Genomic DNA, 20,256 nt, shown 5'->3' on the forward strand with positions numbered 1-20,256 from the left:
GGATTACTGGCCACTTTTCTTTCATTGTGCATGTGTTTTGAAGAAAGACTGAAAAACCTTCTTAAGTAGGTGTTTCCCGACATATTGGAACCTCTGCCTTTACAACCCCTTTTGCAAAAAGCCTAGCATAGCATGACCCCTTGTTAAAGGAGCAGGATCATCACGCACTAAAGAGCAGGTGACAATTCCTCACTTTTTCCCTTTGGATCAAAATGCTGTGTTTTTTCCATATATGATGAACTCCTACAACGTACAAAAACCTTTTGTGTGACTCTTTGTCAAATACCTTCTGGAAGTCAAAGTAAACTAAACCTATAAGCTCCCCTTTCTACACTGCACATAGAAATGCAATTCAATAGCTAAACATCATTATCCTCTCACAAAATCTTCCTGATTCTGTTGAGATTTCCCATGTGTCCAGTTGTAACTATTTAATGATTAATTCCACACTTTTATCATGATAGATATCAAGCTTACAGGCCTATAGCTTTCTGTCTCTCTCGCCTTTTCAATTGAGGAGCTCTTTCCAGACTGATAGAACATTTCCAGAACCTAATGAATGTTGGAACAATAATGCCAATATATCCACTTGTTTCATTTGCCACCATTTTTAAGACCACGGTCCTGTCAACCCGCAGCTCCATTAGTTTATACAGTACTACTTCCCTCGTGATTACATGTTCACCATGTTCCTCGCTCTCTTCCAACTCATAATTTACGGTGATTACCGGAATGTGTTTTATGTCCTCTCTAGTGAAGACAAGCAAAATATTTATTTATTTCATTCATCATTTTTTTACTACATGTTATTAATTTACTTACTATCACTGACCTCCCTTCCCTTTATCACCACTGTACTCTCTCCTCCGCAATGACCGTGTTTGATTCTTACAATCTCTGTGCTTTACCCTTTGGATCTCATAGAGACTTATAAAATTCTAACAGGATTCAACACGGTAGATGTTCCCGATGGTGGGTGCATCCAGAACCAGTGGTCATATTCTGAGGATTCAGGGTGGACCGGTCAGGACAGAGATGAGGAACCATTTCTTCACTCAAGGAGTGGTGAGCCTGTGGAAGCCTTTTCCACAGGATGTAGATGATGCCAAAACATTGAATGTATTCAAGAGGCAGCTAGATATAGCACATGGGACAATTGGGAACAAAAGTTATCGGGAGAAAGCAGGTTTCAACTCATGTGTTGGACAATCAGCCATGTTTATGATGCATGGTGGAGCAGGCTTGAAGGGCTGAACAGCCTCCTCCTGCTCATATCTTCTATGTTTCCATAAGCACTGTGCAGTCTATTTACAATCAATGAGCTGCATCTCCTTTGCAATCGCTATTTGTTCTCTCATTTATAATCACTGTGCTATTGGAACTTTAAACTCACTTTTTTCTTTCTTGTACACCACCTTTATTAACTCTTTCACCCCACCTCACATTCTCTCTTCACCATATAATTGCCATTCTTCCTCCTTGCTTTGTTATAGCTGTGTTATCTTCCTTTATTCTATAAGCAGTCATATCTTGCACTATTTTGCTCCATTAAATCTCTATTCAGTATCTACTGTATATCTCACTCCTCTCGATACTTAATGTGCCTCTTTCGCATAACTGCTGTGCTTTTTCTCCACACCGTGCAATTATCTGACTTTCTTTTGGTTTATCAAGCCCTTTCATTTGCTGCTGAGATAAGCATCAAGTGGTGTACAGTTTCTCCACACGAGACAAGGAAATGCGAGGATTTAAAAAGCCACATGGTAAATGAAGGCTTCTCCAACTTTAAATGTGTGCAGAAGGATAGTCCTGAAACCTGTGTGAGTGCCATCAAGGTAAGATTTAATTTTATTTGATCTTGTACGTAAGATTGTAGTCTAATTACTTTATTACAGGATTCTCAGGCTAATATGAAGAATTGATTTGGTCGATCTAAGTAAACAAAAACTTTATAAACCCTGAAACAAATTGCAGAGTTATATTAATCAAATGTGCTGTCCTGAATTTTACTGTGGGACTCTACCCATTTGACTGGGTTATCGGTATGCATTTTTCTCACTGACCATGACCTTTACTGCATTTTATTAGGTCAAGCAAATCCAACTGCTGCTGAGCAGCTACGAAATGGGCTTGAAATAGTAACATAAAATTGGATGTATTATTTACACACGAATATAAGGAAAAGATCAGAAGTAGAGGGCACGACCTTTTGAGCTTGCCCTGCCATTCAGTACAATTATGCTGATTTTGGGCTTTAAGTCCACTTTCACATCCACTGCCCATTTCCTTGAAAGATCAAGAATCTGTCTGTCTCAGTCTTAAATATATGGAGTACCCACAAGCCCTGTGTAGAGAATTTCAAAGATTTAGAACTGTTTCAGTAAAGTAATTTCTCATCATCTCAATTCTAACTGGTCCCTTATATTTCAACCTATCACCAGCTCAATTTCCTGCCTTCCCAGCAATCAACAGAAATGACCACCTTCTTTGTGGGGAAAATGGGGATATTTGCTTGCCGGGTTGGCTAGGTGGTTGATTGATTGATAATCAATACGTAATTGCTTGTTTCCCACTTGATCCATTAGGTTATCTCACTGGTAGCGTGGGGCTCCCTCATCCTCACAGATGCCTACTTCCATACTTTAACTAAAACGTAGGAAATCCCAATCTTTGTTGCAGCATGTTGGTTACTTCACAAAGCTGCCTCGAAAATTTTAAATCTGCAAAAAATGAAGCTAACGCAAGGGGTATGCTGCAGAGGTGCTGGGGTCAGAATAAGGAAGCACATCATTTTGACTTGAATAATTACTATTCCATACTCAAAGATATATTGAAAAGTTTTGTTTTGCTAACAGACAAATCATACCTTGCATAAAACGTCAATGTAGTAAAATAGAATTACAGCTACAGAGAATTTGCAGAGAAAGATTAACTTTAATATATATGAGAGGTTCATTCAAAAGTCTGTTAACAGCAGAGAAGGAGCTGTTTTTGAATCTGTTGGTATGTGTTTTCAAACTTTTGTATCTTCTGCCCAATGGAAAAAAGTAGAAGTGAGTATACCCGGGTTGAGAGAGGTCTTTGGTTATGTTGGCTGCTTTCCCGAGTCAGCGGGAAGTGTAGATGGAGTCAATAGAAGAAAGGCTGGTTTTCATGACAAAGTAAAAACAATGACTGCAGATGCCTAGGCTGAGTTCACAACTCTGTAATTTCTTGCGGGTTTGGCAGGAGCAAATGTCATACCAAGCTGTGATGTGTCTGCATAAGATGCTTTCTGAATGCATCTGTAAAATTCGGTAAGAGTCATTCTAGACATGCTGAATTTCCTTACTTTCTGAGGACTTGGAGGCATTGGTGTGTTTTCTTGACTGTAGCATCAACCAGGGTGGACCAGGATAGATCACTGGTGATACTTACTGCTTGGAACTTGAAGCTCTCGGCCACCTCCACTTCAGCACCATTGATATAGACAGGGGCTTGTCCTCCACACAGCCTCCTGAAGTCCATAACCAGCTCCTCCATTTTGCTGACATTGAGGGAGAGATTGTTGTGTTTTCACCACAAAGCCACTAAACGGTCAATATCCTTCCTGTACTCTGTCTCATTGTTGTTTGAGATTCAGCCCACAATGGTGGTGTCATTAACAAATTTGTAAAAGGGATTAGAGTTGAATTTGGCCATAATTTTGAATCTATAAGGAGTGTAGTATAGACTGACCACACAGCCTTGGGGCCACCAGTGTTAAGGATTATCATGGAGGAAGTTTTGTTGCCTATCTTTACTGATTGTGATTCGCAGGTCAGGACGTTGTAGAGGAGGGAGCAGAGTCCTAGGTTTCAGAAACAAGAACAGGAGTTCCTGGCAAATCTCAGCCGGTCGAGCAGCATCCGTGGAGAGAAATCAGAGTTAGCGTCTCGGGTCCAGTGACCCTTCTTTAGACCCTTCTTCAACTCCTGGGACTCGGAGTTTGGCGATAAATTTTGTTGGAATTATAGTGTTGAAGGCAGAACTACAGTCAATAAACAGGAACCTGACGTAGGTGTTCCAGGAATGAGTGTAGGGCCAGGGACTTCTGTCAGCTGTGGACCTATTGTGGCGAATTGCCTCAGATCAAGGCAGTCTGGGAGGCTGGAGTTGATGTGTGCCATTACTAGCCATTCGAAGCACTTCATAATGATAGATTTGCTCTGTGAACTAATCAAAAAGCTGCACAAATGCTGAATGTTTATTTGATTTGGGATTTCAATCAAGCAATTCTAAATTGGGAGAAATGAAGTTGTTTTGAGTCCATGCAGGGAAATATAGTGCATAGCTGTTTCATGAGCGGGTACATTATGAGAAGCAGGATATGTTTTGACTTGTCAATTGGAAATGATCCAGAGAACATTTCAGGGAATGGAGGTTGAGGTTCCCCTGCTGGATATTGATCATTGAAACTGGGAGAAAGTAAGGACTGCAGATGCTGGTGATCAGAGTCGAGTGTAGCGCTGGAAAAGCACAGTCGGTCAGGCAGCATCCCAGTGGCAGGACAGTCGATGTTTTGAGCATAAGCCCTTCATCAGCAATTCATCAGGACTAGTGACCATAGAAGAATCATGTCAGCATAGGCAAAAGTCTCTCAATGTCCCATGGCCAGTGTTGCAATTCATACTGTTTCTCATGTACATCAACTACAATGTTGAAAATAACCTTCTTCTGTACAGTGATTATGTGTTTTTAAAGGTAGAATATTTTTGCTATCTCCATGAATTCTGAGGGCCATGTGTAAAATTGGAGGATGTATACTTGTTGTCTCCTTCAGACCTAGATTAACCAATTTCATTGAAGGATTCACAAAATATTTGACACAATTAGATGGAAAAGCAGGCAAAGTCTCCATTAGTTGCAGTGAATTTCAATTACTACTGTACATTTTCTCATCCTCAGAATCGAGAAGCAGATGCTATAACTGTGGATGCTGGAGATATCTTCAAGGGAGCTCTCTTGCCTGAACCACGCCTGAAACCTATTGCAGCTGAAAATGTCACAGGTAATTGCTTGCTGTTCAAAAGGAAAAAGCTAAAAATCACACAACACCAGGTTATAGTCCATTAGGTTTATTTGGAAGCACTTGCTTTCAGAGTGCTGTTCCTTCATCAGGTGGCTGTGGAGCAGGATCGTAAGGCACAGATTTTATAGCAATAGATCACAGTGTCATGCATGCAACTGATACAATATATTGAACAAACCTAGATTGTTGTTAAGTCTTTCATCTTTTACAATGGGTTCCAAGTTTTGGATTATTAATACGTAAATCCCAGAATTACTTCACATTTTTGAGATAACTTAAGGTTTTGTAAAAAAAGGTTAACATCTCAGCTCAGACAATGTATCAAAGGTGTGCAGTTAGAGTCTGTCTGTATCCCAATCTTGAGTCAGAATGGTTCTATTTCTAAAGTAGGAATTTATAAAATGTTATTTGGATTGACTGCCTGCAGGTTGTGTGCTTTTTGAGCAAAAATAGAATGTATCTGCAAATACAATTCTGCAAATGCAAATTCATCCCATAGACTTATATATATGTGTGTGTGCGCGTGCGTGTGTGGGAGGTACATGTGAAGGACAAAGAGAGAATGAGTGTGTGCGTGTGAGTGTGACCCTGCGTGAGAGAGTGTTGTGTTTGCACGTGTGCATGAGTGTGATGGAGTATAAACCTGTGAGAAGGGTTTGTGCGTGGGTGAGAGTGTGGAGGGTGTATGTGTATGTGTCTGAGAGGGAGCATGTGTATGTGAGAGGGTCTGTGTGAGTGTGTGAGAATGTTAGAGTGTGTGTGTGTGTATGTATGCTTGTGCATGTGTATGTGAGAGAGTATATAGTGTAGTGGGGTCACCTGTAGTTTGACATGAACCCCAGGTCCTGGTTGAAGCCATCCTCATAGGAATTGAACTTGGCTACCACCCTCTGCTCAGCCACTCTGCGTTGTTGAGTATCCCACAGTCCACCTTGGAGGGTGGTCACCCAAAGATCCGAGGCTGAATGTCCCTGACCGCTGAAGTGTTCCTGGACTGGGAGGGGATGACCCTGTCTGGTGCAGAGTCCATTAGCTGCTAGCCAAGTTTGGTACCTGTGATCCCTCTGCAGAATTTTAACAGGGATTGACATTATTTCATTGCAAAAATGCCATAAAGAATTAATGTGGTTGATGCAGATACTTGGATATGAAGTGGAAATAAGATATTGCTGTGATCTAATTATTGACAGTGCATTTTGTGTGTTACAGGCGAATCCTGCTACTATGCTGTAGCAGTGGTAAAGAAAGGCAGTGGCTTTGATATCAGTCAGTTGAAGGGCAAGAAGTCATGCCACACTGGTTTTGGTAAATCTGCTGGATGGAATATCCCAGTTGGCACCATTCTGAAACGTTTTGGAGAAAGTTTCAGTATCGATGATCCCATTGAAAAATGTAATGTAATGTCTGGCTTTGCTTTCTTTTGCTAGGAACTTTTCAATGTTTGTATTCAAACTAGATCAATTAAAACAACAGTGTTGACTGGAAATAGATTGTTAATGATAGTCAGATTGAATATGCTGTCAGCACGTAATGAATTAGCCATATTTGGTTTCACAAACGACATTACAAACCCCAAAGTAATAATCTTTTTGGTAATACCTCCAATGAGCCCTTTTGGATTCATAAGTTGATCTTCTGGATATGTCAAGAGATGGACTCCCACCTGGTGTGTGAGTGCTCTTTGTTTCTCTTTCAAAGTGGCAGTTGGAGCCCTACAACAGGCATAGGACCTCACTTCCCAGTTGTGCATTCAAACAGCCTGTTTTGATCTGGAAAGACCAAGTCAAGCCTGTCTCAAGTTAATTCAGATCAGCATCTGGGCATTAAAGGTCCCCATTTGCCAACTTTACAAGTTAGAAAGTGACAGCAAGTCATTCAGTCCCTCCCTTATCAATTCTGCATGGGCACCAAATCTGACCTAGGAAACCACACGCAAACTACCTCAACCTTTGGGATTATGGAAATCAGTACTGAGGGCAAGAGTTTCAAATCAATAAATTCTCTATATTACAGTTCATTAGATTCTTCAGGAAGATTTTAGCCGAGTAAAGACAGGTTCATCTCCAGTATTTGTGCTGGGGTTTCAGGAGTCCACTTAGCATAATTCCAGTCCTGTGTCACTCAATCATTCGAAATTCCCTCCTGCCCAAATGTTTTCTTTACTTCCTGTCCTTACCTTTTCCCTTACCCTTGCCTCCCTTTTGCTCTCTCATACTCTTAAAACTATAGAGATGTACAGCATGGAAACAGATCCTTCAGTCCAACTCATCCATGCTGACCAGATATCCTAAATTAATCTAGTCTTATTTTTCACCATTCCAATTCATGTACCCAAATGGATGCCTTTTAAATGTTGTAATTGTGCCAGTATCCATCACTTCCTCTGGCAGCTCATTTCATACACGCAACATCCTCTGTGAGAAAAATTTACCCCTTAGGTCCCTTTTATATCTTTCACCTCTTACCTGAAACATAGGGGAGTTTTGGTATTCCCCTAAGCTGAGAAAAAGACCTTGGCTATTCACCCTATCCATGCTCCTTATGATTTTAAAACCTTTATAAGGTCATCGCTCAGCCTCTGATGAATCCAGAGAAAATAGCCCCAGCCTATTCAGCACCTATCTATAGCTCAGACTCTCCAACCCCAGTAGCATCCTTGTAAATCCTTTTGCATCCTTCTTTTTTCACTTTCTCCTCTCTGCCTCTTCTTTCCATTTCAGTTTTTCATACTTTTCTTTATTCTTCTACTCCTCTCTTGCCCTTTACTTTCTCTTTTCTCTGCTCATATATCATGCCAGTCTATTTATCTAACAGCAAATAGAATAGACCCTACGCAGTCCCTGACATCACTAATGCATTTAAAGCCTACTTCTTTTCAAATATTTAAACTGTGTGTATTTGTGATGAGACACTGACATTTTTAAAGCTTTAAATAGCATATCCAACCTGGATTATAGTCTTTGACTTTGATGATCATGTCACAAAAAAGGATTTGATGCAGTAAAGAAGGTGCAGAAAAGACTGATGAAAATATTCATTGTGTAAAGCGAGAACATGCAAGGAAAGATTGCAGAAACTGAAGTTCCACATTTGAGCAAGGAGATGAAAATTACGTCTCATTTACTTATATTAAGTATTAGAGAGTGTTGCTATCATTAATCTAGAACATTTGTTGCTAGAATTCCCAGATTTTCAGGGGCAGACTGGACCTACCCATTCTTAACATGACCTATTCACATGATTGATGTTTCAGAACTGATGGACACAGAAATTTCGATTTTCCTTACCTGAAATGTTCACCTGTATATTTTCAACATTTTCCGGTTCTATCTCAGATTTTCGACAAGTGTTTCATTCTTTGTCTTTGCCTACTTTTAAATCTCATTCTATGTTACTTTCTCTGTTACTCATTAGAGTAACATGCATCACCTCATCTGTTGTTAAATGTGTAAGAATAGGTTTTGTGCTTTTCCGCAAGTAATCCCCAGCGTAACCTCAGTGCTTATTTTGCAGAAGTTATGAGCTCCTCTGTGATCCATAACTGTTATCCACTGGCCTGTGAGACTGGCCTTTAAACTGAGAATGGTAGATTTTGCTGAATCTTTGCCCAGGCAGACTAGATTGTTTGTGTGAAACAAATATTGGAGAATTGGGTAGATCAGAACCTCTGCATAAAGGAATCATCCAGTTTCTCCTTCCCTTCATTTCTGCAGAAGAGAAAAATCAGATCAAGCTTCCCAAAGTGCCTAATTTTTCAAAATTCACTTCACCCAAATAATCCTGCCATATTGGTTGTCAACTCTGGAAAGTCTCCTCGATTGACTCATACATTTTGATTATTGAGCATTAATTTCTCTTTTCTTTTCCCTCTCCAGTTGTGGCACAATTCTTTTCCAGCAGCTGTGTTCCAGGTGCTTCTAAAACTTTCCCTCGTCTTTGTAAACTCTGCAATGGAACAGGAATAAATCACTGCCAGCGATCACATAACGAACCCTATTATGATTATTCAGGAGCATTTCAGTAAGTATTCCATACGTTTCAAGTCAGAAATCATCAAACTGTCATATAGAACAACAGCATCAGTCCCAATCAGCCTTCTGCTGTCCAGCAAGTTCTACCCCTCCGATTGTTCAGTTCAGTTTACTTGTAAAGTTATTGTAATATCTCCACCCTATTTGTTAATACTTATTTGTAGAACAAAAGGTATAAACTGATTTAAAATATGTTTTTCATTAACCAGATGTCACTTGTATTTCTGAAATAAATGAGAAACTATTTCAGTGTTCTTTTTAAATAAATTAGAGACTGTTCAGCTTACAATTTAGAATGCTTTTGAACCACACTGAAAAGAAATCACTAAAATTATGTGCCCCCTCAGAATGACCAAACTCGCTTCACAAAGGACATATGTTTGAAATGCAGTCCCAGTTATAACGTAATCAAAGTGAATATAGCACATAGTCCCATGAATGACTTGATCAGTTGTTTTAGCAATGTTGGGTGTAGGATAAGTTCTCTCCAGACAATATAAAAACTCCACTGCTCCTTAAAAGTGTCCTAGGTTATTTGAAAGGACAGGCAGGACCTTGGTTTGATGTCCTAGCTAACATTCACTATGCCATCTGAGGTTATATACTGAAATCTCCAGAGTGGAACATAAGCCCACAAGCTTCTGAGTGTGTTTTACGTTGAGACTGAAATGCATTGTCAGAACTGAGTGTAGCAAATGTTCTTTTGCGGCTGAGATTACTTGCATTGTGACCCTAGGGAGAGCAGATCCTGCAAACGTTCAGAGATAGTGTCAGTCACAGAAAGTGACAACAAGCGCAGCTAATGGTAGTGTGGAGTCAATTTGCTCTGTTTCTAATCCCAAGTTGTGTATGGACTGCAAACACTTACACGGAATTTGCCTACAGTATAATAAGCACATGGATTTGTTCATGATGTATTGGAAAAGATGTGGGGAGGAGCCATTGGTTATAATGGATTGCATGAGTTGTGTCACTAAACTGGAGTCTACGGTTTAAAATGGTTTGTTGATAACACAGGGAGCATTTATTTGGTGGGTCTGGTTTAGTCCTCTGGACGATAACGAGCTTTGAATCTGCTGGAGTATTAAGCTTACAACTTTTTCTTCTCATTTTTATCTTTCTTTGGAAATAAATCTTTAAAAATGTGCATCACACATCCCGAATGCAAGTTGTTCTATGCCTAGCCTTGATGCAGGCTTACCAAATTACACAGTAAACATTGGGGGTTGTCACTATTTCAGTATGGTTAATTAACTAGAGTGATTATTTCTTCCTAGATGCTTGAAGGATGGAAAAGGAGATGTAGCCTTTGTGAAACATACCACAGTGCCAGGTAGGGTCGGTTTTAATTAATCTGTGCCTCATCAAAACCTTATTTAAAGATCTTATCAAAACATATCCTGACTAAAATTGTTTCTTTTGCAATGTTTTATCTCACTTTTGATTCAATTTTGTCCACAATTGCAATCATCCTGCAATTGCAGAACTTGCCAATAAGTTTCCTAAAATTCTCTCTGAAACTTTTTCCAACAGATAAAAGTGAATTGCCATCTTTTTTTCTGTAAATGGAATTTCTATTGTTCAATACAAGGGTCGAAATCATTGATTATGTAAAATTCCAAAAGAGATTATTTACTTCTTAACAGCATGACTTAATATATTTACACCATTTTCCTTTACTATATTCATTCAAACTTTTATTTGAAGACTCCAGGTATTTCTTGAAAGTTGAACTTGGTAAAGTTTTCAGAGCTGTGACATTATAAACAGTTGAATTTGACAGTTGAATTTGAATTGTCCAGTCTAAATATGTGCAATGTTTCTAATTCATACCAGAGTAGAATTGAGACAAAAGGACAGATGGATCTACTTCTAGTAGATTATTTTCTCATTGGCATTCCTTCAATGATTTTAGAAAGTGACAGGAACAATTTAGATTTAGAATGGGTCAATTTTTAACAGAAATTGTCTGTATGAGTGTGAGAGCATGGGAACACATGGAAACTTTAGAACTTTATTCATGGACACCACGTCAACTGAATTTAGACTCATAGAGTTGATAAAGATTGGCACTGGAACAAGCACAGCAAATCAGGCAGCATCTGAGGGGCAAGATAGTTGACAGGGCTGAAGAAGGGTTATGCCTGAAATTTTGACTCTCTTGCTCCTCGGATGTTACCTGAACTGCTGTGCTTTTTCCAGCACCACGCTTTATCAACTCTGACTCTCCAGCATCTGCACTCCTCATTTTGTCCTATAGACTCAGCATGAAAATAGACCCTTCGGTTCAACCAGTCCATGCTGACCATAATCCCAAACTAAGCTGGTCCCACCTTGCCTGTGTTTGGCACATATCCCTGCAAACATTTCTTACTCCTATACTTATCTAAATTTGTTTTAAATGTTGCCATTGTAGCTGCGTCCACCACTTTCCCTGCAGGTTCATTCCACACACAAACCACCATTTCCTACCAGTTTTTGGAGCCTGATGTTGTCACCAAATAAGTGACCTCAGCCCACATTTGTAACCATTCAGGAGACATTAGTCTGCCTTCGTGTTTACTGCCTAGTTAAGGACCCTGAGCAAGTTTTTAATGTAGCACGACCATTCAGAAGAAAAGTGATTTTGAATTCTAGGCAGGACCACCAGGGGAAGCTAGCATGCTGATGTGAGTCAAGAACCGTGACGGTGCCTTGCTTAAGGAGATACTGCTGCTGACCTGAGCAGCAGAGAAGACTTGAGCAATTTTTAAACCAGCAGCCCATTGGGGTTGAGCTGGGTCAGTGTCAACTTTGATTTCAACATTTCTTACTTGCACATCTGGGAGCAGATCTCTAATGGCCCTGCAGCTAATATGTCTCCCCTGCCCCGCCCTACTGGAGGTAGACCCCATATATTTAGCTGATAGCTTCCCCAAATGGTGAGATGCCAAATTCCCTGCAAGGCACAGAATCTCTTCCAATAAACCAGCTTGATCTCCATGGAGTAGGCAGAAAATCCAACCCTATGTTATATTTACCAATTTACCAATTTTACTGCCTGAACTGGGGCCAGGACCAGTGACTGTGAGCAATGCACAGCCTTCTTGATAATGTATTTTTTTGCATTATTCTTCAGCTGCTGAGAAGGCAAACTATGAGCTCCTGTGCTTAGATGATACCAGAAAGTCAGTCGATAAATACAAAGAGTGTAACTGGGCAAAAGTGCCAGCTCATGCAGTGGTCGTAAGGAGCGGAACTGTTGAAGATGCGAAAAATAATGAGATCTGGAGATTCCTCTCGACAGCCCAGGTATTCAGGAATGTGCAGAATGGGATCTTTCATTAAGTGTCAATGCCTAATACCAAACAGCTTGGAAATGATGCATGGGTCACCAGCATGATAGATTTGGAACTCTCACTGCCACATAAAGTCTCTCAAACATGCTCATTCATTTTCCATGGAATTGAGTGCAATACTTGCTCTTGTATAAGCAAACACGTTTGCCAATTTGTTCATGTCCCACAAACAGCAGATGGATCCATAACCAGGTAATCTGGTGTCAATTAAAGGATGAATATTGACCAGCGATTTGGATAACTTTTTAATTCTGAACAATGAGAATATTTTTATGAAAACTACCTTGGGTGGTGTGTCTCCTAATCACTGGTTTCCAGAAACTTCTTTTGATTATCTTTAAAAATTAGAAATGAATTTTCTCCCTCTAAATTGATCCAGGGTTCTTTCTCCATTTTTGTTTGTCCCTCTCCCAGTCTGCACAGGAGACAGCAGAAGGTCATAGTGTTCTGCTGCACTATGTCAGTATGGGGCAGCCTTGATGGGCACAATAGCTTTGATTTATCTGCTGGGTTTGCATCATACACACTGAGATAAACATACAACTCCAAATTCACAATTGAAATATCATTCATAAATTATGTATTAGTTGGTTGTTCATAAAACACTCTTTGCTGTTTGAGGTATTTTTATTGTTACATGCACAGATGTACAGGAATACAATGGAAAGTTTTACAATGTCACCTCTGTGGCGCCATCTTAGGTACAGGTACCTAGGTACAAATCTTAGATACAAAAAGAGGAATTAAGTCGTTGCATTACTTTACAGTAATGCATAGCATAAGTTAGAAACGTGACATAGTTAAAAGAATAGACATTACAGTCAAATAAACAAATTACAGATAGATAACACATTACAGTAGCTCGGCTTCCACATGTAGTCTGATCGCCTGCACCATAAACCAGTCCAATAACCTTACCCACTACACTACAAGCCGCTCCTCACTAGCTCTCAGCTGCTCCAAGGTACGTTTTCTCTGGGACTAGCTTTCCCTGCGCTGACCTCTGCTCTGGGACTTGCTAGGTATCCATGTAAGGACAGGAGAAATGGATACATCTTGCTGAATGTGACTTGTGGATGTTGGTTTTTGAAACTTATGGATAATTTATGTTATGAACATACACCTACCCACCCACTAAGGGTTGGGCTGAAAATATCTGTGCTCAATTCATATGGCCCTCATTTCGGTTTTGGAGAGAGGAGATTTTTATCAACTCAGTGTGAACCTGATCAGAACCCAGAGCTGAAAGTACAACTCTCTCACTCTCCAGTAAATCCAAATGCCCCCTAAACAAGGTGGTTTCTACTCAAGTGAAACTGTAACAAAATATACAGGGAGAACACCACAGGGCAATTGCTGTCAGATTTTTGTATGCGGCTTGCTAATACCAAAAGATGTAATCACGTAAAATAACTTTTCTAATCATAAGAATTGTGGTGCAGGTCAGCTGACCTTCAGTTTGAGCTTCAAATAGTTTTAAAATGTTTGTGAAAAATTGTTGCTGCGACAAAGGTTTCAGACATGAAAAAATTCTCTCCGCAACGAAGCATGGGTCAGATTTGTGTGCTTTTGGTCAACCCTTGTAACAGTGTTGAGTTTGTAATGGAGTCTTCATAGAGAATCAGGAACATCTAAGTGCTGGTGTCAATTATAAATTGAAAATAAGTCAGGGTGCAATGCATGTTCCCTACCACTGGTGATGGATAAAATTTAATATTAACATTCCAGGCAAGTTATTAACTTGGAAGATTATTGCTAGTTTTTAGTTTGAAAAGCATTGTTTAATCCTCAAGATTGATGAGAGTTCATTAACACCACTGGGGTTTCCTAATGTCATGTTTTACAGAAAAGATTTGGGCCACAGAGTCAGGGAACATTTAAACTTTTCAGTTCATCACAATATGGACGGAAGGATTTGATGTTTAAAGATGCGACGGAACATCTGATTCACCTTCCCAAAGCAACTGATTACCTTCTGTACCTTGGCACGAATTATGTAAATGCTCTGAAAACCATTACCAAAGGTAAGAGAATATTTTGGTGAGAACTGAATGTAACCATTAACTAGTTTGAATTGAACCACCTTTGGTCCTCCCTTTTGGATCAATTTCCTGTCAGGATTTGCCATGTGATATTTTTGAGCCTTTGTGCTGAGCAACCCTGCTTAGATTTTGAACTCTATTAGAGAGTTTTTGATACCTGTTCAGAGGGGCCAAGATCAAACATCATCCACAAGTGATCCTTGGCTATAATTAAATTTTGCGGTCACAATAAGAAGCTTTCTCATTAATTTATCTAGTGCAAAATTGTTATGGGGGTTTCATCCACAATGCTGATCAGCAAGGAGTCGTAATAATCTCTGACAGTTATGAGTCTTCCTTTGTTCCAGTGGTAAATAAGTGGCAAAAAGCTACAATAAATATTGGTTCTTCCATCTTGCTTTCAATTTATTTTTAACCAAGAAATTAAATAAATGTCTGATTTTATGAGATAATTTAAAGTAGTATCTCTGAATGGCTATATTAAATGTGCATTTTCATTCACCATGATTAGACCCTTTTACAGTCTCTCTCACTTGCTCTGAGCTCCAATGACTTTTCCCAAAATAACTTTTGCCTTTTACAGGGAGTTATCAAATCAACAGCATGGAAACAGGCTCTTTCTTCAGTCCAACTCGCCCACGGTGACCCTTTCCCCAAACTAAACTAGACTCACCTGCCTGCTTTTGGCCCATATCCTTCCAAACCTTTACCATTCATCCAAATGTCTTTCAAACATTGTAACTGTATCTGCATCTACTACTTCCTCTGGCAGCTCATTCCATACACAAATGACTGTTTGTGTAACAAAGTTGCCCTTCATGTCCTTTTAAATCTTTCTCCTCTCACCTTAAAAATATACCCCTAGTTTTAGACTCCCCTGTCTTTGGGGAAAGACCTTTGCTATTCACCTTATTTATGCCCCTCATGATTTTTGATACCTCTGTAAAGTCACCTCTCAATTTCCTGTGCTCCAGTGAAAAAAATTCCAGTCTGCTTTTATAACTCAAACTCTCCATTCCGGGCAACATCCTGATAAATCTTTTCTGAACCCTCTCCAGTTTACTAATATTCTTGCTATAACACAGTAACTAAAACAGCACACAGTACTCGAGAACAGGTCTCACCATTGTCCTCTGCACCCTGAATATGACATCCCAACTCCTACACTCAGAGATCTTGAGTAATGAAGGCAAGCATGCTAAACATTTTCTTAACCACCTGTCTACCTGCGATGCAAATTTCCAAGAATTATGCACCTGATCCCCAAAGCCTCTCTGTTCCACTACATTACCCAGGGCACTACCATTCATTGTATAAGTCCTGCCTTTGTTTGTTTTAACAAAATGCAATGTCCCACATTTCTTCAAAATAAATGCCATCCACCACTCCTCAGCCCATTGATCCAATTGATCAAGACCTCTTTGTAATCTTAGATAACCTTCTTCCCTGTCCATTAGACCACCAATTTTGATGTCATCCACAAACTAACTATGCCTCCTATATTCACATTCCAAACATTTATATAAATGACAAACAAAACTTTATTCTAATTTTTGAAATTCTTGAAGTTCAGTTATTTCCTACTGATGTTGTTTTCTCCCATTTCTTTATTCTGAAAATAAAAGCTAGAAGTATTTCTTGCATGGGAGGAAAAGAGCTGGATTTTTAAAACTGCCTTTAGTGATCCTTATATGCACTTAACAGAGATCTTTCTTCAGTTTATAGTCATATTATGCTCTTTAAAATGAGCTCCACTCCCTGAGTGAGCTGACTGGGACAATACCACTTCTTTAGTCAAATTCCAATCTTGAGCTTCACCACATCAAAGAGATTTAGCAATATCATGGCTAAATATAAGAAGCTGAAAAGAAAGATGTATAGTATTATCCTGTCTGAAATAGATTGCTTAGAAATAGATTCTGTCCCATTCTAGTTGTTCTCCTGCTTAAACATGGCGCAACCTTTCCCCTGTATATAAAACAAACACAAAGTTGCATATTAGAGTGTAAATATTGCACACAAGTATATACTTTTTGCATATAAACTGTGTCACACTGTAGATTGTTTGTAACATCATTGTACCATCTCAAGTTAATTCTCAACACAAATTGTGTAACCACTTGACAATCAGGACTTAGATTTTCATCTTCAATGCAGGCATCGCAAATAAGGGCATTTCCCAACATCGCAGCCTGACTAAAGGCAGCCTTTTTACGCAGATGTTTCATCTTCCAGAGTTCAATCAGATTGGCATGTCTACCACCTCCTGAACAGGCCCAAGGAGGCAGGTGGATGTTGAGGCAGGCAAGGTAGATGGCCTGCCTCTGTCTACTGCGACGTCAACCTAGTTCTCGATCAGGTTTTAAGGTCACCTGGCACACACCCCTCAACCTTCCTCACCATCCTTAATTCCATGCTTGCATGCATCCTCTAAATCCCCTCAAAACCCCCATGCTAATGCATTCTCTAAAGCTGTCATATCCTATGTGCTTCCTTCATTGCCCTATCAATTCCTGATGGCCTTTCAAAAGCACGCCACCCAGAACTCAGTACTCTGGTTGAGGCCAAACCCCAATGTTCAATATAACCTTCTTACTCTATTCCCCCAATAATAGCATCGAATATGTTTTATTAACTGTTCTCAAATTGAATTGCTACCTCCAAGGACGTTTGCACATGTACACCAAGGTCCCTCAACTCCTGCATCCCTTGTAACATTCAGCCCTTCATTTTATATTATCCTTCCATGTTCTTCCTACCAAAATGAATCATTTCACATTTCTCTGCATTAAATTTTACCTGCCATCTCAGCATCTAATCCACAACTTGTGTATATCCTGAATGAGGTTCCACACTATTCTTACACTTCTCATTGCTTCCACAATTTGTATCCTTGGTAAACTTTGAAACTGTACCCTATAAGCCATAGTCTAGAATTGTTGATATATCAGGAAGATCAGTGCCTCAACGTCCCAAAAAACCAGAGAGCACCATCGCACATCTTTCTATAACTGAAAAACATCCATTAACCACTTCTCTTTATTTCCTGTCAGTCAGCCAATTTTGCAGCCAAGATTTTAATGTCTCTTGTATTCCTTGAGCTATAACATTGTCCATAAGCCTCTTGTATGGGCATATATCAAACACCCATATCAACTCACATGGTCACCTCTTAAAACCATACCAGCAAGCTAGTTAAACATGGCTTTACTTTTAAAAACCCATGCTGTATTTGAAGAAATTCATGCTGGATTTAGCCCATCTTTGTCCTGATGAAGGGCTTATGCCTGAAACGTCGATTCTCTTGCTCCTTTGATGCTGCCTGACCTGCTGCGCTTTTCCAGCAACACATTTTTCAGCATCTTTGTCCATATGCCTATTAATTTTGACCCGAATTATTGTTTCAAGAATTTATCTACCTGTGTAAATAACCTGACTGGCTTTTTCAACAAGAGAGTAATATTTGTGATTCTCCAAATTTTGGTACCACTCTGAGTCTAAGGAAGATGAACAATTATGACCATGTCTTTGCAACTTCCACCTTCCCTTGCCGCATTAACCTTAGATGCCTCTTCTTCAGTGCTCATATCTTATCTACTTTAAGCGGTGGTGGCCTATGTAACCCTTCAGGTATCTGAATTACTTCAGAACTGGAGGAGTAATATTTGACTTGAAATATTGGCTCTGTTCTTCTCTTTCCACTGCTGCTGAAAAATTGCAAGACAATGAAAGCTCCTACTTCTTCACTGTGTAGTGACGGGAACTCAAGTTTTTCAATTTGTGCTATATGTTTCCATAAGAACTTACATATTGAAAAGCTGCCCAGTCCAAAAATTACAGTGACATGAGTCTAACAAACAATTCAAATTGTTTGTGTTGTAGAGCCCGGTAACTTGAGTACTAAGATACGCTGGTGTACAATTGGTGATGCTGAAAAGACTAAGTGCGACATGTGGTCAGCAGTAAACTGTATCTCAGGTGACAACGCTGAGGACTGCATCAAACAGATTATGGTAAATGACAATGTTTCACAAAACCTTTTTACACATTCATCAAGTTAAGGTTAGCAATGGGCCATGTTACTGTTTTCTTTGCCCTTGTTCAAATACAACATGGAACTGCTGCAGTAATAAAGCTTCCTTGACACTATTCCATTACTCCCATGCCTGAAACAGTTTAGATACAGAGTATGTTCCTTCAACGCTGAGGAAGTGGCGCAGGAATAAAAAAAACTAAAGTTTTGCCAGAACTCATTGATAGTGGGAAAAATTACATTGTTTGAAGCGCTCTCTTTATAAAGGCATGATTTGGAGATGCTGGTGTTGGACTAGAGTGTACAAAGTTAAAAATCACACAACACCAGGTTATAGTCCAGCAGGTTTAATTGGAAGCACTAGCATTCAGAGCACTGCTCCTTCATCAGGTAGTTGTCTTTTTTAACTCTTTACAAAGGATAACACTGAGGGGTGACCTGGTAGAGCTTTATAAGGCAATGAAAGATTTTGAAAGGGGAAACAGAAAAGATGTTTCTACTTGAGTAAGACCAGAATAAGGCGTTTGGGTTTTATTAGCGGTTATCTGGAATTTAAAAGGGAATTCACAGAAAGAAAACATATTTACCCAAATGGTCTTTAAAATGTGGAATCTGCCATCACAAATAGGACTTGAGGTAACTGACAGAGTTGCATTAAGGGAACTCTGAATAAACATACAAAGGAGGAAGGATCTGTTGAGGGGATTTCATTCTTGCTTTCCAAAAGTGGTGGCCAGGGCCTTAAGTTGGATCACAAATGGATTTTCTTTGGGGGGGGAGTGATAAATTCTGAGGTAACAATGACCTCCAGTTGAACTCTGACAGAGGTATAATCTCTCCCTAATTCTAACTGCTACCCTGCTTCCATGATCTCAGTTCTCAATGAAGAGTTGTGTCAATCTTCAGGCCCCAAAAAGGGTTACAATGGAATGAAGTTTGGGAAGCACTGGGCTACACCAGAATGGGAGGAGGCTTATTTGGGGCATAACACCATTAAGCCTGGTATGGTTCTGTCCTGCAAATATTATCTAATACTTTTTTTTAGTATACTACCTAATAAAACAATTGCCGGTCAATACTAAATCAATAAGATAGAGATTAAACCTCCCTTGACTCTTCACAGTAATCACTCCCTGCGCAGGTAAAACATGGATTATTTGAAGAGTAAAATTTACATCCATCCTGTTCCATCCATCATCTCTAGAATAATACGGCACAAGTTAGATAATGAATTAAGTCCCCTTCAATTAAAAGGCTAATATTAATAAAGCACTTTTCATGTCTACCAGACATTGCAAATCTCTTTACAACTAATGACATTTTTGTTTACACGTGATTACTATTGGAATGTAAGAGATACTTTAGCCAAAATACATGCAACACACCTCAACAGGCAGAAATATCATAATGACCAGGTAATCTGGTTTAATGCTGTTGGTTGAGTAATAAATATTGGCTGGGACACCATGAAATCTTTTACATTCACTTGAGCAAGTCAGCAAGGCTTTGGTTTCGTCACTCTATCAATCTAACTATGCAGCACTCCCCCAGTAGGGTGCTAACATTGATTTTTGTATTCAAAACCTCAAGTATGATTTTGAACCCAGGAACTTAGTGGCTTAGAATTAAGAGTGCTATCAGCTGCTTACTGTCTCCACTAAGTGCTCACATATCCAAACAACCAAGGCTCTCTAATATTTCTGATCAGAAGTAGGATGCAGGAGCCATAGCCTTTGATTGTGTTGCATATAATTTAATAATG

General features: G+C 39.5%; 1 protein-coding gene across 1 annotated transcript in view; it reads left to right on the plus strand.

The window, feature by feature from the left end:
• The window catches only part of LOC140478439 (uncharacterized), a 119,161-nt gene that overhangs the window by 8,775 nt on the left and 90,130 nt on the right, over positions 1–20,256 (plus strand). The window contains exons 2-9 of the mRNA XM_072571703.1: positions 1,675–1,835; positions 4,927–5,029; positions 6,260–6,442; positions 8,926–9,070; positions 10,359–10,414; positions 12,200–12,372; positions 14,266–14,443; positions 18,344–18,474. Coding sequence (XP_072427804.1) covers positions 1,675–1,835; positions 4,927–5,029; positions 6,260–6,442; positions 8,926–9,070; positions 10,359–10,414; positions 12,200–12,372; positions 14,266–14,443; positions 18,344–18,474 — 1,130 coding nt within the window. The remainder of the gene's footprint in view (positions 1–1,674; positions 1,836–4,926; positions 5,030–6,259; positions 6,443–8,925; positions 9,071–10,358; positions 10,415–12,199; positions 12,373–14,265; positions 14,444–18,343; positions 18,475–20,256) is intronic.

Source organism: Chiloscyllium punctatum, chromosome 6 (genome assembly GCF_047496795.1).
Source record: "Chiloscyllium punctatum isolate Juve2018m chromosome 6, sChiPun1.3, whole genome shotgun sequence".
NCBI lineage: Eukaryota > Metazoa > Chordata > Chondrichthyes > Orectolobiformes > Hemiscylliidae > Chiloscyllium > Chiloscyllium punctatum.